We start from the raw sequence: 18,316 nt of genomic DNA, 5'->3' as shown, positions 1-18,316 counted from the left end.
AGAAACAACTGGATTTATATCCTGCCCTATACTCTGCATCTCAGAGCAGCCACAATCTCCTCTACCTCTCCCCTCCCACAACAGACACCCTGTGAGGTGGGTGGGGCTGAGAGAGCTCTCACAGCAGCTGCCCTTTCAAGGACAACACCGATGACTGACCCAAGGTCATTCCAGCAGCTGCAAGCGGAGGAGTGGGGAATCAAACCTGGTTCTTCCAGATAAGAGTCTACGCACTTAACCACTGCACCAAACTGGCTCACTGGCTTAACAGCAGCTGCCCTTTCAAGGACAACTCCTATAAGAGCTATGGCTGACCCAAGGCCATTCCGGCAGGTGCAAGTGGAGGAGGGGGGGGAATCAAACCTGGTTCTTCCAGATAAGAGTCCGCTCACCTAACCACTACACCAAACTGTGTGAGAGAGAAGGGAGGGGAGGGAGTGAGTTTAAGGCTTACAAGCAAGCTCTGGGCAGGAATGCAGAGTAGAAGACAGTCAGATATGTCAAAGTAAATTTTCACAGCCTGCATCTTCTCCTCGACTATTTTCAGCCCCATGAGCAAACACATGTTCGCTCCGTTGCTTATGTGCACCTGAGCCTCCAAAAGCCAGCCTTGCTAAAGCCAAAACAGAGCTATCCACAATACCTGCTCAGACCCCCAAACTGCCTACTTTTAACACCTACCCATAGTAACTTAATCACATTCTCGGGATGTTGAATGTTGTGCCCGACACCCAATGTGGTGCCCCAGGTGGTGTGACTGCAGAATTATGGGATGTACCTGCGTTTAACCTCAATTAACTCTCCATGTACTTCTTTTTCAGTATTTATTCATTTTTAAAAAAGGTATATTCACAAAATCCAAGGAAAGTAATGCAAAATCTGTACACAGGAAGGTGAGGATAGAAAAGCAGAGTGTCGGAATTTGACTGATCGTGCTTCCTTTGTGAAATTCAGGTCATTGGGAAAATTAGCTTCTGTTAAGGAACACTTTTTGCCGGGGGGGGGGGGAGTGCTTTCTTTCACTGCTTTCTTCTCTGAAGGTTTCTGCAACTTTTTGGAAAAGACAACAGAAAATTTTATCTCAAAATTTGTTGCACGCCCTGTATGCTTAGCAACGCAGCTCTCCCCCCCCCCCCCCCCCCGAGTGCAGAGAACCCAGATTTTTCTTTTAAAAATCCAAGACAAACTGAACGAAGAGCATCTACAAAATCCGGAGAAGATGATAGCCAATGGCGCTGAGAAATGGTCATGCTGCTGGATGAAGGAAAATCACCCACGATCCTCGGTAATGCTTCAGCGTGGAAGCCCTGGTGGCATTCGAGCAGCTGCCAGAGACGCTCTCGAGACGCGTTCAAGACCAACTCGGCAATCTCCGCCCACCGCTGCACTCTGGGCTGCTTCCGCGGCACTCCTGTGCGTCTCCAAGAAGTCCTGCAGCGCCTTTCGGAGATCCATGTTCTCTGTTCACCCCGGGGATTTGCCCACGGCTGCAGCGTGGGGCCCTTTTTGATGCTCACAAGGCAGCGATGGCTTTGGCGGCTACTCGACGGCCAAGGGGCAAGCTGAGGTCCGTGATGGCCAGTACAATTTTGGGGCTGGACATGGTGGATGCTTTCACCAACTCTGAGACCTGCCCAGAAAATGGAAAAAACAGAGACAGAGGTCAAGGGGACATCACATGAACACATGAAGCTGTTTTATACTCAATCAGACCCTCGGCCCACCAAAATCAGTATTGTTTACTCAGACTGGTAGTGGCTCTCCAGGGTCTCAAGCTGAGGTTTTTCACACCTACTTGCCTGGACCCCTTTTAGTTGGAGATGCCAGGGATTGAACCTGGGACCCTCTGCTTACCAAGCAGATGCTCTACCACTGAGTCACCATCCCTCCGCTAACGAAACTGCCTTCTACTGAATCAGACCCTGGGTCCATCAAAGTCAGTCTTGTCTACTCAGACTGGCAGCAGCTCTCCAGGGTCTCAAGCTGAGGTTTTTCACACCTACTTGCCTGGACCCTTTTTAGTTGGAGATGCCGGGGATTGAACCTGGGACCTTCTGCTTACCAAGCAGATGCTCTAGCACTGAGCCACAGCCTCATTCATGGCTCTCCAGGGTCTCAAGCTGAGGTTTTTCACACCTACTTGCCTGGACCCTTTTCAGTTGGAGATGCCGGGGGTTGAACCTGGGACCTTCTGCTTACCAAGCAGATGCTCTACCACTGAGCCACCATCCTTCCTCATGCTGATGGTAGCTGAAAAGCTCTGTGGGAGGGGGGGCTATCTGGAAATGAAAGGTGTCTATTACGGTGAAGGTTCAACATCTAATGAACGCTGTCGTCCATCTGCAACACAATGTTGTGAATCGCTGAATATATTTATATGCAGGCATACATTTCACACCTAAGAGAACGTCAGCATTCACTGTTGTTATCTTTCAGTTACTAATTTTTGTGAGACTAAACCATGGCAAACTTTGAAATCTAATGCGTAGCACTGTTTGGCAATAGTCTTTTCAAAAGAAATATAGCACCTAATCAGAAGAAGAAGATACTGGATTTATATCCCACTTTCCACTCCAAATCTCAGAGCGGCTCACAATCTCCTTTATCTTCCTCCCCCACAACAGACACCCTGTGAGGTGGGTGGGGCTGAGAGAGCTCTTACAGAAGCTGTCCTTTCAAGGACAACTCTTGTCAGAGCTGTGACTGACCCAAGGCCATTCCAGCAGCTGCAAGTGGAGGAGAGGGGGGAATCAAACCCGGTTCGCTCAGATAAGAGTCCGCGCACTTAACCACTACATCAAACTGGCTCTCAGCCCATTTACCTCCATGGCTAAGAGATCATCCAGAGAGACTTCCTATTTGGGGTATATGTTCATATTTGCTCTGAAGCCTAAACGTGAGGGGCAATACACCCCTCCCCACCCATCACAGTTTCTCTTGTCTCTGGGGGAAAGATGTATTTCAGTAACTTAGACCTCTGCCATGTTCTCTGGCACTTCCATATCCTGCCAGTGGACTCCCCCTAGTGGCGAGAAGCTCAAAGGTCTGAGAAGCAAAGAGCATTTCCTTCCACAATTGTTTTTAAAAATCAGCCCTTGGGATTGCAATTCAAGCAGGTATAAAGCAGGGGTGGAATTCTAGCAGGAGCTCCTTTGCATATTAGGCCACACTCCCCAGATGTAGCCAGTCCTCTAAGAGCTTACACAAAAGAACCTTGTAACCTCTTGGAGGATTGGCTACATTAGGGGTGTGTGGCCTAATATGCAAAGGAGCTCCTGCTAAAATTCCACCCCTGGGTAGAAGTAACTTGGGAAGAGCAACCTTTCTGTTCCTTGTAACTCTGAGTATAAACTTATCTCCTATGGATGTAGATTTCATTCATCTGATCCAAGTGGCTCAATGAATTTTGTTACTCTTTAGGACACCGCTGGACTCCTTTGATATTGCTGCAATCAACTAATGTGGATACCCTGCTGGATGAAAGGTGGGGAAATGCAGCCAATCCAAACGGGAGGAACACTGGCCACGCTGCAACTGCCGTTGTCAAGTGAGCGAGGAGGGAGGGGGATTTGGCCCAAAAAATAACAAAAAGGACCCCAAGGATGCAGATCAAAAAATCTGCTCTGGCCACGCTGCAAGGATCAATAAGAGGAAGCCAGATCCATGAATTAGTGTTGCCAGTCTCCAGGTAGGGCCTGGAGATCTCCCGCTTTTACAACTGATCTCCAGCTGGCAGAGATCAGCTCCCTTGGAGAAAAATGGCTGCTTGGAAGGGTGGCCTCGACAGCATTGTACCCTGCTGAGGTGCCTCCCCTCCCCAAACCCCGCCAGTTTGGTGTAGTGGTCAAGTGCACCGACTCTTATCTGGAAGAACCGGGTTTGATTCCCCACTCCTCCACTTGCAGCTGCTGGAATGGCCTTGGGTCAGCCAGAGCTCTCTTATCTGGGAGAACCAGGTTTGATTCCCCACTCCTCCACTTGCAGCTGCTGGAATGGCCTTGGGTCAGCCAGAGCTCTCTTATCTGGGAGAACCAGGTTTGATTCCCCACTCCTCCACTTGCAGCTGCTGGAATGGCCTTGGGTCAGCCAGAGCTCTCTTATCTGGGAGAACCGGGTTTGATTCCCCACTCCTCCACTTGCAGCTGCTGGAACGGCCTTGGGTCAGCCAGAGCTCTCTTATCTGGGAGAACCAGGTTTGATTCCCCACTCCTCCACTTGCAGCTGCTGGAATGGCCTTGGGTCAGCCAGAGCTCTCTTATCTGGGAGAACCAGGTTTGATTCCCCACTCCTCCACTTGCAGCTGCTGGAATGGCCTTGGGTCAGCCAGAGCTCTCTTATCTGGGAGAACCAGGTTTGATTCCCCACTCCTCCACTTGCAGCTGCTGGAATGGCCTTGGGTCAGCCAGAGCTCTCTTATCTGGGAGAACCAGGTTTGATTCCCCACTCCTCCACTTGCAGCTGCTGGAATGGCCTTGGGTCAGCCAGAGCTCTCTTATCTGGGAGAACCGGGTTTGATTCCCCACTCCTCCACTTGCAGCTGCTGGAATGGCCTTGGGTCAGCCAGAGCTCTCTTATCTGGGAGAACCAGGTTTGATTCCCCACTCCTCCACTTGCAGCTGCTGGAACGGCCTTGGGTCAGCCATAGCTCTCGCAGAGCTGTCCTTGAAAGGCCAGCTTCTGTGAGAGCTCTCTCAGCCCCACCCACCTCACAGGGTGTCTGTTGTGGGGGGAGAAGATATAGGAGATTGTGAGCCGCTCTGGGTCTCTGATTCAGAGAGAAGGGCGGAGTATAAATCTCCAGTCTTCTTCTTCTCTCCAAGCTCCACCCTCAAATGTCTCCAGGTATTTCCCACCATGGACCTGGCAACCAGTGTCCCCTCTACGCTGAGTTAGTGTGAGCTAGCTCACAGATTTTTAATCTCCAGCTCACACATTTGTGTCTTTGCTCGGGAAAAATGGCCCCACAGCAAACTATTTTATGCTGTAGCTCACAACTTTAAAGCCAGTGTCTCACAATTTTAATGTCAGTAGCTCACAAAGTAGAATTTTTGCTCACAAGACTCTGCATCTCAGAGGGAACATTGCCAAAGAGGGATGTTACACTGGAGAGCCATTGTGAATCTGAGTAGACCTGGGGAGGGGGGAACCTTGCAATGCCTTGCCATTTCATGTTTTCCTAGGCTGAGAGCATTTTATATTTTCAGTTTTCTGCTGTGACCCTTGTACTTTTTCTTGGTTTTATTTTTAAAATTGCATTGCAAAAAACCCACTATTCCCCCACCTTTCCATTTTAAACAAAATATTGCAAGAGTTTTAAGACTCAGAGCGGCTCACAATCTCCTATATCTTCTCCCCCCACAACAGACACCCTGTGAGGTGGGTGGGGCTGAGAGAGCTCTCACAGAAGCTGGCCTTTCAAGGACAACTCTGCGAGAGCTATGGCTGACCCAAGGCCGTTCCATGAAGACACGGGAAGCTGCCTTCTACTGAATCAGACCATCAGAATCACAGTATTGTCTGCTTAGGCATTCAGCAACTCTCCAGGGTTTCTTAGGCAGAAGCCTTTCACATCACCTCCAACCTGATCCTTTCAACTGGAGATGCTGGGGATTGAACCTGGGACCTCCTGCATGCCAAGCAGACGCTCTACCGCTGAGCCACAGCCCCTGGAGGGAGACTCGGGAAACGCCAGAAGGAACTACACAAGCAGGAGAGTTAACGAACCATGGTGAAAGGCATGAACTGCAAGATGCTGCTGCGGCTACCCTGCTCCAAGCACTCCACGCACTCCTCCATGAACCACTGGACAAACTGGGTGTGTGTTCCGGCCGTCTTGGCGCCCAAGATGGAGGAGATGAGCAGGAAGAGGTTGGCTGAGGGGCAGAAAAAGAAAGAATGTAAGCAAAGCTCTGCCCCCACCCCCCACTGCGGGAAGCTATTTCAAACACACTCTGGCCTTGAAATCAAACAAGAAAGTCAACGTGGTCCGGCCGAGCCTTAGAAATCCTGTCAGGCGAGCCTCGGGCCTTGTTCTGGAACTTTCTCCACAGCCTGACTGGAAGCAAACGGCTTACCTAACACTCTGTTGAGGGGGTCTCTCATGCTGACCGTGTGGAGCTGTGAGGCGGAGAGCGAACTGCTCATGGTTCGGTCTGCTCAGGAAAGAGAAAGCATCCAAGTTTGAGAGACAATTAAATCGACGAGGAGCTCAATGAAATTCTTTGAGGGACCCGAGGGGAACGGCTGGACCGACGACTGTGGCCTGCCACCTGGAAAACTGGATATTATTCTTCACTAACAGTGTAAAAACGTTAACAACTACATTTAGCGTTTTTGTAGCACATCCAGGGCTTTTTCTTTTTTTTTCCTTTGCATATTAGGCCGCATGCCCCTAATGTAGCCAGCCCTTCTCAAGGAACGTGCACTCAGAGCTTAGCACAGAGACATTTTGAATCTGACAAAGGGTAACCCCTAATGGAAGGCTGTGGATCTCCGAGGCTCCAACTGCGACTGTCTATACGACAATTGTAAAAGCTGGAGAGTGTATAAGTATAAATTTGAAGGAAACGCTGGGTATTCAATCATCGAGCTCAAGGCTTTACCTAGTGTACTGCAGCCTGAAGAAGGCAAATGAAATGGATCCTAGGCAACCCATTGCTGTTGCTGTAACATCAACCTTCTATTGCAATTTTGCCAATGTTGTTAAAATCTGGCATCTCGTGTGCAGCGTTTTTGTCAATAATATCGATAAGTTGTTTCTTTCAAAATATAGAGTAGCAAGCAAAATACCGAGGTATCAATGGTTGTTACTTTTATACAGTTCCCCCCCCCCTTTTGTTACAACATCACTTTTCTGTATAGCCGTCTCTTTCTGTATAACGCCATCTGGGGGACTGGCAACCCTAAAATCCTGCCTTGAGCCTCAGTAAGAAAGGCAGACTATCAAAAAAATGCGAAGAAATAAAAAAGGACTGGCTTGCTGCCTCTTTCCAGTTCTCTGGGAGAACGAGAAGCGATGAATGACTTCAGGAATTAGGCCTTGGATGTTAAATTGCTATTGCGTCGGCCTAAGAGCAACTCTGTTGATAGCAGAGCAGAAGAGGACGATTTCTGCTCATCCCCCTCCTGTATTACAGGCTCGCTGCTCCCCCTCCCCACACTGTTCCTGGGGGCCATCCACTGATCCACGGGAGACAATTTCGGGAGAGGTTTGCAGAAGACTGCAGTGAGAAGGGCAAAGGCATAAGAATGGGCCTTCCTTCTATCACGGGGGCGGCCAAACTTGTTTAAATGTAAGAGCCGCACAGAATAAACATCAGATGTTTGAGAGCCGCAAGACATGAAAATCAGTTGTTTGAGAGCCGGAGGAGGGAGGGAGGAAGGCAATAGTTGGGGGGATTAACAGGTGGAAAGAAAGCAACTTTAACTGGAAATGCATTCTCCAAGCTGTTGACTAACTTGGCTTGGAGAAGGAAGGTGACAAAGACGGTAAGGGGTTTGGAGACCAAGTCCTATGAAGAAAGGTTGAAGCAGCTGGGCATGTTTAGCCTGGAGAGGAGGTGGCTAAGAGGTGATATGATCACCACCTTCAAGTACTTGAAGGGCTGTCATCTAGAGGATGGTGTGAAATTGCTTTCTGTGGCCCCAGAAGGTAGGACCAGAACCAATGGGTTGAAATTAAATCAGAAGAGTTTCCAGCTTAACATTAGAAAGAACTTCCTGACAGAGCGTTTCCTCAGTGGAACAGGCTTCCTCGGGAGGTGGTGGGCTCTCTTTCCTTGGAAGCTTTTAAACAGAGGCTAGATGGCCATCTGACAGCAATGAAGATCCTGTGAATTTAGGGGGAGGTATTTGTGAGTTAAGAGCCCCGTGGCACACAGTGGTAAAGCTGCAGTACTGCAGTCCTAAGCTCTGCTCACGACCTGAGTTCAATCCTGGCAGAAGCTGGGTTCAGGTAGCTGGCTTGAGGTTGACTCAGCCTTCATTCTTTCTGAGGTCGGTAAAATGAGTACCCAGCTTGCTGGGGGGAAAGTGTAGATGACTGGGGAAGGCAATGGCAAACCACCCCATAAAAAGTCTGCCGTGAAAACGCTGTGAAAGCAATGTCACCCCAGAGTCGGAAATGACTGTTGCTTGCACAGGGGACTATCTTTTCCTCATTTGTGAGTTTCCTGCATTGCGCAGGGAGTTGGACTAGATGACCCTGGAGGTCCCTTCCAACTCTATGATTCTAAGTGGTTTAAAGAGGCAAATCTCGTATCCCAGGAGTGGCCAACGGTAGCTCTCCGGATGTTTTTTTTGCCTACAACTCCCATCAGCCCCAGCCAGCATGGCTGATGGCTGGGGCTGATGGGAATTGTAGGGAAAAAACATCCGGAGAGCTACCGTTGGCCACCCCTGCCGTATCGAAGCGGGCTGACAGGGCAGTGAGGGCTTTGAGAGCCACACAGTACGTGTGGAAGAGCCTGTGGCTCCCAAGCCGCAGTTTGGCCACCCCGTTGTAGCATGACTCTGCTTGCGGAAGCTGAGGCCCAAGCCTCAGGGCCAGCGCTCCTGACTGAGTCAGCTCAATCAAGGCAGAAGATGTCAGGGTTTGGGGGCTGTCGTAACTCATCCCTGGGCAGCGGAAGAGGAAATGGTCCCTGCCGACTCACCCGATTAAAGGGTGGAAGAAAAAGTCCCAAATTTCAGCGCTAGCAGAGGAGAGAGGAGAGAAGCAAAACTACAAACAAAGGAATAGTGAAATACGGGGAAAGCAAGTCTTTAAACAATGGGGGAAAACATGCCAACGGAATGAAGCCAGGACAGGATTTCTCTGAATCACTGGGCGTGAATCCAAGGTGACAGACAGTGGTGTTCCCCATTACCCATTCCCATAAACTGCTGCTCCTCTCACCAGGGCTTTTTTTTTGAGCGGGAACTCACAGCAACGCAGTTCTGGCTGGCTTGGCATCAGGGGTGTGTGGCCTAATATGCAAATGAGGTTAAGACACATGTAACTTTTTCACACCAGGGAGTAACCATATTCAGCGTGAATGCTCATTTTCCTCTTCCAGGGCAAGCCCCAGAGGGGGGAAAACACACCCTACTTCTGAAATCTGCAGGACTGTTCGCACTTGAACCATGGGGAGGGGGGGAAATCACTCATGGAAGGTACCGACTGGCTTGTGCCTGTAACATCACCTACCTCAACCCTAAATCCTGAAAGCAGTTACACTTATATTTGGGTATTTTTTAAAAAAGGTGAAGAGTGTATAAAGAAATAAATGTACATCTGTCTTTTTTTCCAAGATGGAGGGAAACAGTCTTCCCAAAGAACTGGAGATACAGCAAAAGCTGACAGCTAGTGATCTGATTTGCTAGTGAGTATCCAACATGCAGGCTTTAAAGCCAAGTCCACGGTGCTGGCAAAGAATTCATTCTAGCTGCTCCTTAAAGAGCCAGGGAAAGCCAGATAAACACTCACCCCCCTTCATTCATTCCCAGTTTATTATTAGATTAGATTAGGGGTGGCCAAACTATGGCTCAGGAGCCACATGTGGCTCTTTCGCATATAATGTGTGGCTCTTGAAGTTGGTTGGCCAACTTGGAGAAGGCATTTCTCTCTTTAAATCACTTCTCCAAGCCATGCCAGCTAGCACCTTGGAGAATGCATTTAAAGTTAAAGTTGCTTTCTTTCCCCTCCCCCTCTATTTGTTTTCCTTCCTTCCTTCCTTCCTTCCTTCCTTCCTTCCTTCCTTCCTTCCTTCCTTCCTTCCTTCCTTCCTTCCTTCCTTCCTTCCTTCCTTCCTTCCTTCCTTCCTTCCTTCCTTCCTTCCTTCCTTCCTTCCTCCCTTCCTTCCCTCTCTCCAGCTCTCAAACAACTGATTTTCATGTCTTTCAAACATCTGACATTTATTCTACGTGGCTCATACAACACATTAAGCAAGTCTGGCTACCCCTTTAGTAGATCCTTGCCATTTGTGGGGGATCCATTCCCTGGGACCACCATAAATGACAAAATCCATGAATACCAGGAGGCAAAATCCATGAATACTAGCAGCAAATACCATGAATACCGGGAGGCAAAATCCATGAATACCGGTAGTAAAACCAGCAAAATCCATGAATACTGGTAGCAAATACCATGAATACCGGGAGGCAAAATCCATGAATACTGGTAGTAAAACCAGCAAAATCCATGAATATCGGTAGCAAATACCATGAATACTGGGAGGCAAAATCCATGAATACTGGTAGCAAATACCATGAATACCGGGAGGCAAAATCCATTAATACTGGTAGCAAATACCATGAATACCGGGAGGCAAAATCCATGAATACTGGTAGTAAAACCAGCAAAATCCATGAATACCGGTAGCAAATACCATGAATACTGGGAGGCAAAATCCATGAATACCAGTAGCAAATACCATGAATACTGGGAGGCAAAATCCATGAATACTGGTAGCAAAACACCTATGTTTCACACAGTAGGGACTACACAATGGTAGGGATGAAAACAGGCTGTCTCACATGACTAAACCATGGACTGTGCATAAGTTAAATCATGAATCTATGAGGCTCCGTGGACCATGCGCAGTAACCTTATTTTTACTAACATTTCCGAAGTATTGAGCTTTAATACGTACACATTTCAATATTAGTTTTCTCATAAGACAGCAAAAGTTATTTTTGCCTTCTTCAATATGCATTCCGCTAATTGAAGAAGGCAAAAATAACCTTCAATTAGCCTCACCGCTTGCCGATTCACGATTTAACTTATCTACAGTCCATGGTTTAGTCATGTGGGACAGTCTTCAACCTAAAGGGAACTTTACCAGGATTAGATCTCAGGAAACAACTCCTCCCCTCCCCCCAAAGAAAAAACAGATTAGCCAGACTCTTCCAGGGAACTTGTTGGGGCCCGTCTTAATTCCAGGAAAGGTTCCTCACCATGATTCCACTTACTGGGGCTGGACAGGATGCTGGTGTCTTCCTCGTTGGAGCTGAGCAAGCGCATGAGTTTGGAGGGCTGGGTATCATCCAAGGGGAAGAGGCTGATGTAATCCTGGAGGAAAGACCGAAATGAATGCAACAGAAGAAGAGTATGTTTTTATACCCGGCTTTCTCCTACCCTAAGGAGTCTCAAAGCAGCTTACAATTGTCTTCCCTTCCTCTCCCCACAACAGGCACTTGGTCAGGTAGCGGGGCTGAGAGCGTTTGGAGGGAACAATGTGTCAGAACTGGAAGAACTTCAATCGAGGCCCAAGACTTTGTTACAAAGTATAGGCATTTATTGAGAACTACAAGGCTGAAGGTACAGGATAACACTGATAACTAAAACTAGCATTGGTTGCATTTTATGCGGTTATGGTAACAACAATAAAACGATCCTTCACACGGCCAGAGACAGTTGTCTGTTTCCCAGGGCCCGTTATCAGCGAGGGAGGATGGAGTCCCGCTGAGAAGGCCTGCTCGGCCCAGCTTCAAAGGGGCACCTGCAGATGTTGACCAGAGGCTATCTGTCACCCTTCAGTGATCACAGTTTGTTTGAAATGCACAAGAATGTTAGTTACTGGCCTAGTGCCGGGTGCATCTGGTTAGTACTTACTACAACATGGAGTCAGTCAGGCTAACAGCACATAGGAAAGTTACAAGTTCTGACACAATGTACCAAAGCAGTATGGGGTCAGAACCGACAGGGAAAAAAACGTGGAAAAGCCCAGTGTTTTGTAGATTACCAATATATGTAGAACGCTTAAAAATCCAAAAAGCCAGGGCTTTTTTTGTAGCAGGAACTTCTTTGCATAATAGGCCACACACCCCTGATGTAGCCAATCCTCCGAGAGCTTACAGGGCTCTTTGTGCAGGGCCTACTGTAAACTCCAGGATTGGCTGCATCGGGGGGGGGGGGGGGGTGCGGCCTAATATGCAAAGGAGTTCCTTCTGCAAAAAAAGCCCTGCAAAAAGCACTATGTAATGCAAGCGCACTCTGGTCTCCCCCATCCTCTGCACGGGGCCACATGGAGTCACGCTTCTCTGCAGGTCTCCCTTGTGGAAACAATGCCCTCATGCTTCCATACACACAATGCCGGATTAGCTGGCCACTTGCGACAGGGAAACAACTACTCTTTAGACAAGGCTTCTCTTTCCTTTCAACTGCAACCTGAACGCAACCTGAATCTACTTGATCGATCCAGGGGGGCAGCCGCGTTAGTCTGAAGCAGTAGAACAAAGCAAGAGCCCAGTGGCACCTTTAAGACCGACCAAGTTTTATTCAGAAGGTCAGCTTTCGTGTGCGAGAAGCACGCTTCGTCAGACAACAGGATGGAATGACGAGCAGTCCTAAATATAGAGCAAGTGGGCAGCGAGTCAGTATGCAGAGCTAGTATGCTAAAAAACATTTCCACAATTCTGCATACTAACTCACTGCCCGCTTTCTCTATATTTAGGACTTTTGGCCATTCCATCCTATTGTCTGATGAAGGGTGCTTCTAGCACACGAAAGCTGACCTTCTGAATAAAACACAGTTGGTCTTAAAAGTGCAACTTGAATCTACTCGAATAAACGTTAAGTTTTACTTTTTTGCAATGCACTCCTTGTAAGATTTATTCACTGCACTCAGCACTACCACGACTGGGCAAAACTCTGCTATATTAACCCAGCATCCTAACAGTTCCATCCCTAGCACCTCCAGTTAACAGCCCGACAGCAGGAGACCCCAAAGACCTCCGCCTGAGATCCTGGAGGGCTGCTGCCAGACAGAATAGGCAAGACCGATCTCGACAGGCTATGGAGCTGAACTCAGGACAAAGGCATGACATCTGCGGCTCAGCGGCAGAGCATCGGCTTTGCACGCGGGTCCCAGGTTCGGTCTGCAGCGGCTCCAGCAAAAAGGATCAGGCAGCAGCAGCTGATACGAGTCAGCTCTGCCTGGAACCCTGAAGAACCATGACCAGCCTGGACAGAATAGGGGAGGGACGGTGGCTCAGTGGTAGAGTATCCGCTTGGTAAGCAGAAGGTCCCAGGTTCAATCCCCGGCATCTCCAACTAAAATGTTCCAGGCAAATAGGCATGAAAAACCTCAGCTGGAGACCCTAGAGAGCCATGAATGAGGCTGTGGCTCAGTGGTAGAGCATCTGCTTGGTAAGCAGAAGGTCCCAGGTTCAATCCCCAGCATCTCCAACTCAAAAGGGTCCAGGCAAGAAAGCATGAAAAACCTCAACTTGAGATCCTGGAGAGCTGCTGCCGGTCTGAGTAGACAATACTGACTTTGAGGGACTGAGGATCTGATTCAGTATAAAGCAGCTTCGTATGTGGGAGGGATGGTGGCTCAGAGGTAGAGCATCTGCTTGGTAAGCAGAAGGTCCCAGGTTCAATCCCCGGCATCTCCATCTAAAAAGGGTCCAGGCAAGTAGGCGTGAAAAACCTCAGCTTGAGACCCTGGAGAGCCGCTCCCAGTCTAGCTAGAGGCTGTGGCTCAGTGGTAGATAGGGTTGCCAAGTCCAATTCAAGAAATCTCTGGGGACTTTGGGGGTGGAGCCAGGAGACTTTGGGGGTGGAGCCAGGAGACACTGGGGTGGAGCTAGGAGCAAGGGTGTGACAAGCATCACTGAACCCCAACGGGAGTTTTGGCCATCGCATTTCAAGGGACGGCACACCTTTTTAAATGTCTTCCTTCCCTCCGCCCTCCCCTTCTCTGATTTCACCTCAGAGGCGGAGCGGAGTGGGCGACGCCGCTGTGCAGCTGCCGCCTCTTCTCCGCTTCACCGTAACTGCTCCTCCGAGATGGGCTCAGGCCATAAAAGGAGGTACTTCTTCACCCATAGGGTGATTAACATGTGGAATTCACTGCCACAGGAGATGGTAGCAGCTACAAGCATAGCCAGCTTCAAGAGGGGGTTGGATAAAAATATGGAGCAGAGGTCCATCAGTGGCTATTAGCCACAGTGTGTGTGTATATGTGTATATATATACACAAAAATTTTGGCCACTGTGTGACACAGAGTGTTGGATTGGAGGGGCCATTGGCCTGATCCAACATGGCTTCTCTTATGTTCTTCTGTGACACAGAGTGTTGGACTGGATGGGCCACTGGCCTGATCCAACATGGCTTCTCTTATGTTCTTCTGTGACACAGAGTGTTGGACTGGAGGGGCCATTGGCCTGATCCAACATGGCTTCTCTTATGTTCTTATGTGACACAGAGTGTTGGACTGGAGGGGCCACTGGCCTGATCCAACATGGCTTCTCTGATGTCCTTATGTGACACAGAGTGTTGGACTGGAGGGGCCACTGGCCTGATCCAACATGGCTTCTCTTATGTTCTTCTGTGACACAGAGTGTTGGACTGGAGGGGCCATTGGCCTGATCCAACATGGCTTCTCTTATGTTCTTATTGTCTTCATCTTAATTTTGTTTTCATCTTGATCTCTCTCCTTGGATAGAAAATGGTCTACATATCTAGATACATCTTTACAACTTAAAATCCTTATTCAATATTTTATTGTATGCATGTAAGTATTTATGCTTGTTTACAACCTGATTCCATAAGTTTAATTAATTGTATATGGATATTAATATTGATATTAACTGGTATATTTTTTAAAAAATTCAATCAAAAACATAAAGAGGGAGAGGCAAATTGAGGCATTTGTTTTGGGCACCAGGAGGGGAGAGCCCAATTCAGCAACCCCCCCTCTTGACACCCTAGGCAACCACTTCGTTTGCCTAGTCAGCGAACCAGCCCTGATTCTACTTATTTTTCACGGTTTGATCTCCTGATCTCAACCTTTTCTGTGATTCTCTCTAGGTTGCGGTTCAGGATAAAGCAGCTTCCTGGGTGCAAGCGACACAAACTGGCCAACGACATGTCCGGGGAGCGCTTCGATGCGGAACAACCGCTTACCTCGATGTCTTCTCTGCGCCTCTTCCGTTGCCAGGCGGATGCCTGTCCTTTGTTGTGGGAGGAATAGGAGCTGGAGGCGCACCACACAGACAGCCTGAAGGGGCAAGGAAGGGGCGTCAGACTCAAGGGACGGGGGACAAAAGACAGTCCAGGCTGGACTTCCTTGTCCTGATTCACTCACAATACCTTTTGCCCCAACCCCAAAAGACTCTGGCCTGGTCTGCGTACGCAGCAGACTGAGATGGCAAAATGGGCTCTCTCGGTTCAGACTGTAGGCAGGAGCACCTTCCTGTTCTTCCCCGAAAGCCACAGAGAGAAAGACGGATTTCTGAGTCTAGATGCGCTGCAGAGAGCGACAAATTGACATCAGATACTATCAGAAACCCCCTGGCGCAGAGTGGTAAAGCTGCAGTACTGCAGCCCTAAGCTCTGTTCACGACCGTTCGGAAGGTGAGTTCAGATAGCCGGCTCAAGGTTGACTCAGCCTTCCATCCTCCCGAGGTTGGTAAAATGAGTACCCAGCTTGCTGGGGGTCAAGGGTAGATGACTGGGGAAGGCAATGGCAAACCTGTAAAAAAGTCTGCCGTGAAAACGTCGTGATGTGACGTCACCCCAGAGTTGGAAACGACTGGTGCTTGCACAGGGGACTGCCTTTACCTTTCTCTACCCAAAGGAGTCTCAAAGCACCTTACAATCGCCTTCCTTTCCTCTCCCCGCAACAAGCACCTTGTGAGACAGGTGGGGCTGAGAGAGCTCTGAGAGAGAAAAACAGGTTGCTTACCTGTAACTTATGATCTTCGAGTGGTCATCTGTGCAGTCACACACATGGGTTTTCCCGCTGGGACGAACCCGACCTCGGAGAATTCAAAGCTAGCCTTAAGCGTTATTTTTGGCGCGCACTTCCTCCCGCCCTGGGGAGCAGGCATCCACTGCGCATGCCTGGAGCGAGGGGAAGGCGCTCCACCCACCAGTTTCTTTCCAGCCGCTGTTACGTGTAATGGAGTCTAAGAGATGTCACATCGCAAAAGAAACAGCAGCGGGGACGGATGGGTGGGCGTGTGTGACTGCACAGATGACCACTCGAAGATCATAAGTTACAGGTAAGCAACCTGTTTATCTTCTTCGTGGTCTCTGTGCAGTCCCACACATGGGTGACTGATGAGCTAACCTGTATGGAGGAGGGTGCTGTTTCTGAAAGAGAAATTCAGAGGTTAAATCATACATATCAGAACAATTAGGTACTCCACTTACCATAAGAGAGCATGACAGCTCAGTTGAAGATGGAGCGGAGTACGGCTTGCCCAAAAGAGGAGTCTCGCCTCGCATGAATGTCCAGGGCATAATGCGTGGCGAAGGTGGATGATGAAGACCATACGGCTGCTGCACAGATGTCTTCAATGGGTATGCCCCTCGCGAAAGCAGAGGATGTGGCTAGTGCTCTAGTAGAGTGTCCCCTTATGGGTTCTGGCACTGGTTGTTTAGCTAATTTGTAACAGAGTGATATAGCTTCAACCAGCCATTTAGATAGTCTCTGTACAGAGATTTTTTGTCCCTTCTTGTGGGTCCCGTAGGAAACAAACAATGCTGGATCCTTGCGAAATGCAGCAGTCCTGTCCAAATAGAACGCAAGGGCCCGACGCACGTCGAGGTTATGGAGAGACCTCTGTCCCGAATCGGAGGGATGTTGGAAGAAAGATGGCAAAGTTGTTACACTTTGAAGGTGGAATGGAGACACCACCTTGGGCAGGAAGGTGGGGTCCGGTCTCAAAACCACTCTATTGTGATGGAAGACAGTGTATGGCGGATCAGAACGAAAGGCACAGATGTCACTGGCTCTTTTAGCTGAGGTAAGTGCCACTAACAGGGCTGTCTTCCAAGATAAAAGGTGTAACGGAATAGACGCCATCGGTTCGAAAGGTGGTTTCATCAATTGGCTAAGCACTACAGATAAGCTCCATGTAGGGTAAAGTTGCCGTGTCGGAGGTTTTAGATGGAGGATTCCCCTCAAGAAAGATTTTGTAATGGGGTGTGCAAACACCGTACGGCCGTCTATACTGTGGTGGAAAGCGGAAATGGCTGCTAGATGTACTCTCAGTGAGGAGTATGTAAGACCGGATTCTGATAGGGAGACAGTATACGTAAGGATCTGCGAGATGGTGGAAGACGCAGGGTGAAAGTTATTACGCATAGCATATTGTGTGAAACGCTTCCATTTAGCTGTGTAGGATTTTCTAGTAGAGGGTTTTCTAGCGTTTAGAAGGATGTTTCTGACGTCGTCAGGAAACCCTAAGAACTGATCCTCCAAGCTGTTAACTTGAGGACTGATGGGTCGTGGTGTAGGACTCTGCCCCCCTGCTGTGACAGAAGGTCCTGCACCTGTGGGAAGTAGTGGTAAGTGTTGTTTGAGAGGAGAAGCAGGGTGGTGAACCACGCCTGGCGTGGCCACCAAGGCGTGACCAAGATGCAGTTCGTACGGTCCAGCTGCAGTTTCTGAATTGTCCTCGTTATAAGAGGGATTGGTGGAAAGAGGAAATGAAGTGGACCGTTCCACGTTTGTATGAAGGCATCCCCTAGTGACAGGGGGGAGGGAGGGCCCCTCATGTAAAAAATGTCGCATTGAGCGTTGTCCGGGGACGCAAAAACATCTATGGTCGGCGTACCGAACATAGTGAAGACAGGGAGGAGGTACTTCCTTTTGATTGACCATTCGTGATCGTTTACTGACATCCTGCTCAGGGTATCTGCCTGAGTATTCTGTACCCCTGGGAGGTGCACTGCGGTCAGATGAATCTTGTGAGCAATGCTCCAAAGCCACAAACGCAGGGCCATCTTGCAGAGGCGGGAGGATGCAGTCCCGCCTTGTCGATTGATATAGAACACGGTCGCCACATTGTCCGATGTTATCTGTATGTGACGACCGTGCAGAGATGGCAGGAAGGATTTCAGTGCTCTGTGAACGGCAAGGAGCTCGAGACAATTGATATGCAGGAGCTTTTCGTTCGCCGTCCACTGTCCCTGTGCCATCAACGAGTCGAGGTGGGCTCCCCAACCCCATCTCGATGCGTCCGTGGTGACAACAGTTGAAGGTGATTGAGTCAGGAAAGGCATTCCCTGCAGGAGGTTTTGCCGATTTGTCCACCATTCTAGGGATGGTAGAATGTGGCTGGGAACTGAAAGTAATGTCTGTTGAGACTGACTCTGTGGGTGAAAAGTCCTGACAAACCACAGTTGTAGTGGTCGCATGCGCAGCCGCGCGTGTAAGAGAACCGCAGTCGTTGCAGCCATGAGGCCTAACATGCGTTGAAATATGAAGGCAGTTTGTGTTGGATGGGCAATTATTTCGTTGGCTAGGGATTGGATATTTGTAACCCTGTCCATGGGTAGGTAGGCCTTGTGATCTCTGGTGGATAGGAATGCCCCTATGA

The 18,316-nt window shown here is 49.1% G+C and overlaps 1 protein-coding gene across 4 annotated transcripts in view; it reads right to left on the bottom strand.

The window, feature by feature from the left end:
* Positions 1-813: 813 nt before the first annotated feature.
* MED24 (mediator complex subunit 24) overlaps positions 814-18,316 on the bottom strand; it is a 94,787-nt gene continuing 77,284 nt past the window's right edge. Inside the window, exons 21-25 of one of the 4 annotated variants that reach the window (XM_060256775.1) lie at positions 14,892-14,985; positions 10,936-11,050; positions 6,075-6,155; positions 5,725-5,873; positions 814-1,630 (exon numbers count right to left, since the gene is read on the bottom strand). In XM_060256775.1, coding sequence (XP_060112758.1) covers positions 1,514-1,630; positions 5,725-5,873; positions 6,075-6,155; positions 10,936-11,050; positions 14,892-14,985 — 556 coding nt within the window. In that variant the 3' untranslated portion in view covers positions 814-1,513. The remainder of the gene's footprint in view (positions 1,631-5,724; positions 5,874-6,074; positions 6,156-10,935; positions 11,051-14,891; positions 14,986-18,316) is intronic. The other 3 variants (XM_060256776.1, XM_060256777.1, XM_060256778.1) reach the window with 3 other exon arrangements.

This window comes from Heteronotia binoei, chromosome 15 (genome assembly GCF_032191835.1).
Source record: "Heteronotia binoei isolate CCM8104 ecotype False Entrance Well chromosome 15, APGP_CSIRO_Hbin_v1, whole genome shotgun sequence".
NCBI classification, from domain to species: domain Eukaryota; kingdom Metazoa; phylum Chordata; class Lepidosauria; order Squamata; family Gekkonidae; genus Heteronotia; species Heteronotia binoei.
The sequence above is the reverse complement of the archived record's forward strand: the minus strand, read 5'-3'. Positions and strand labels throughout refer to the sequence as shown.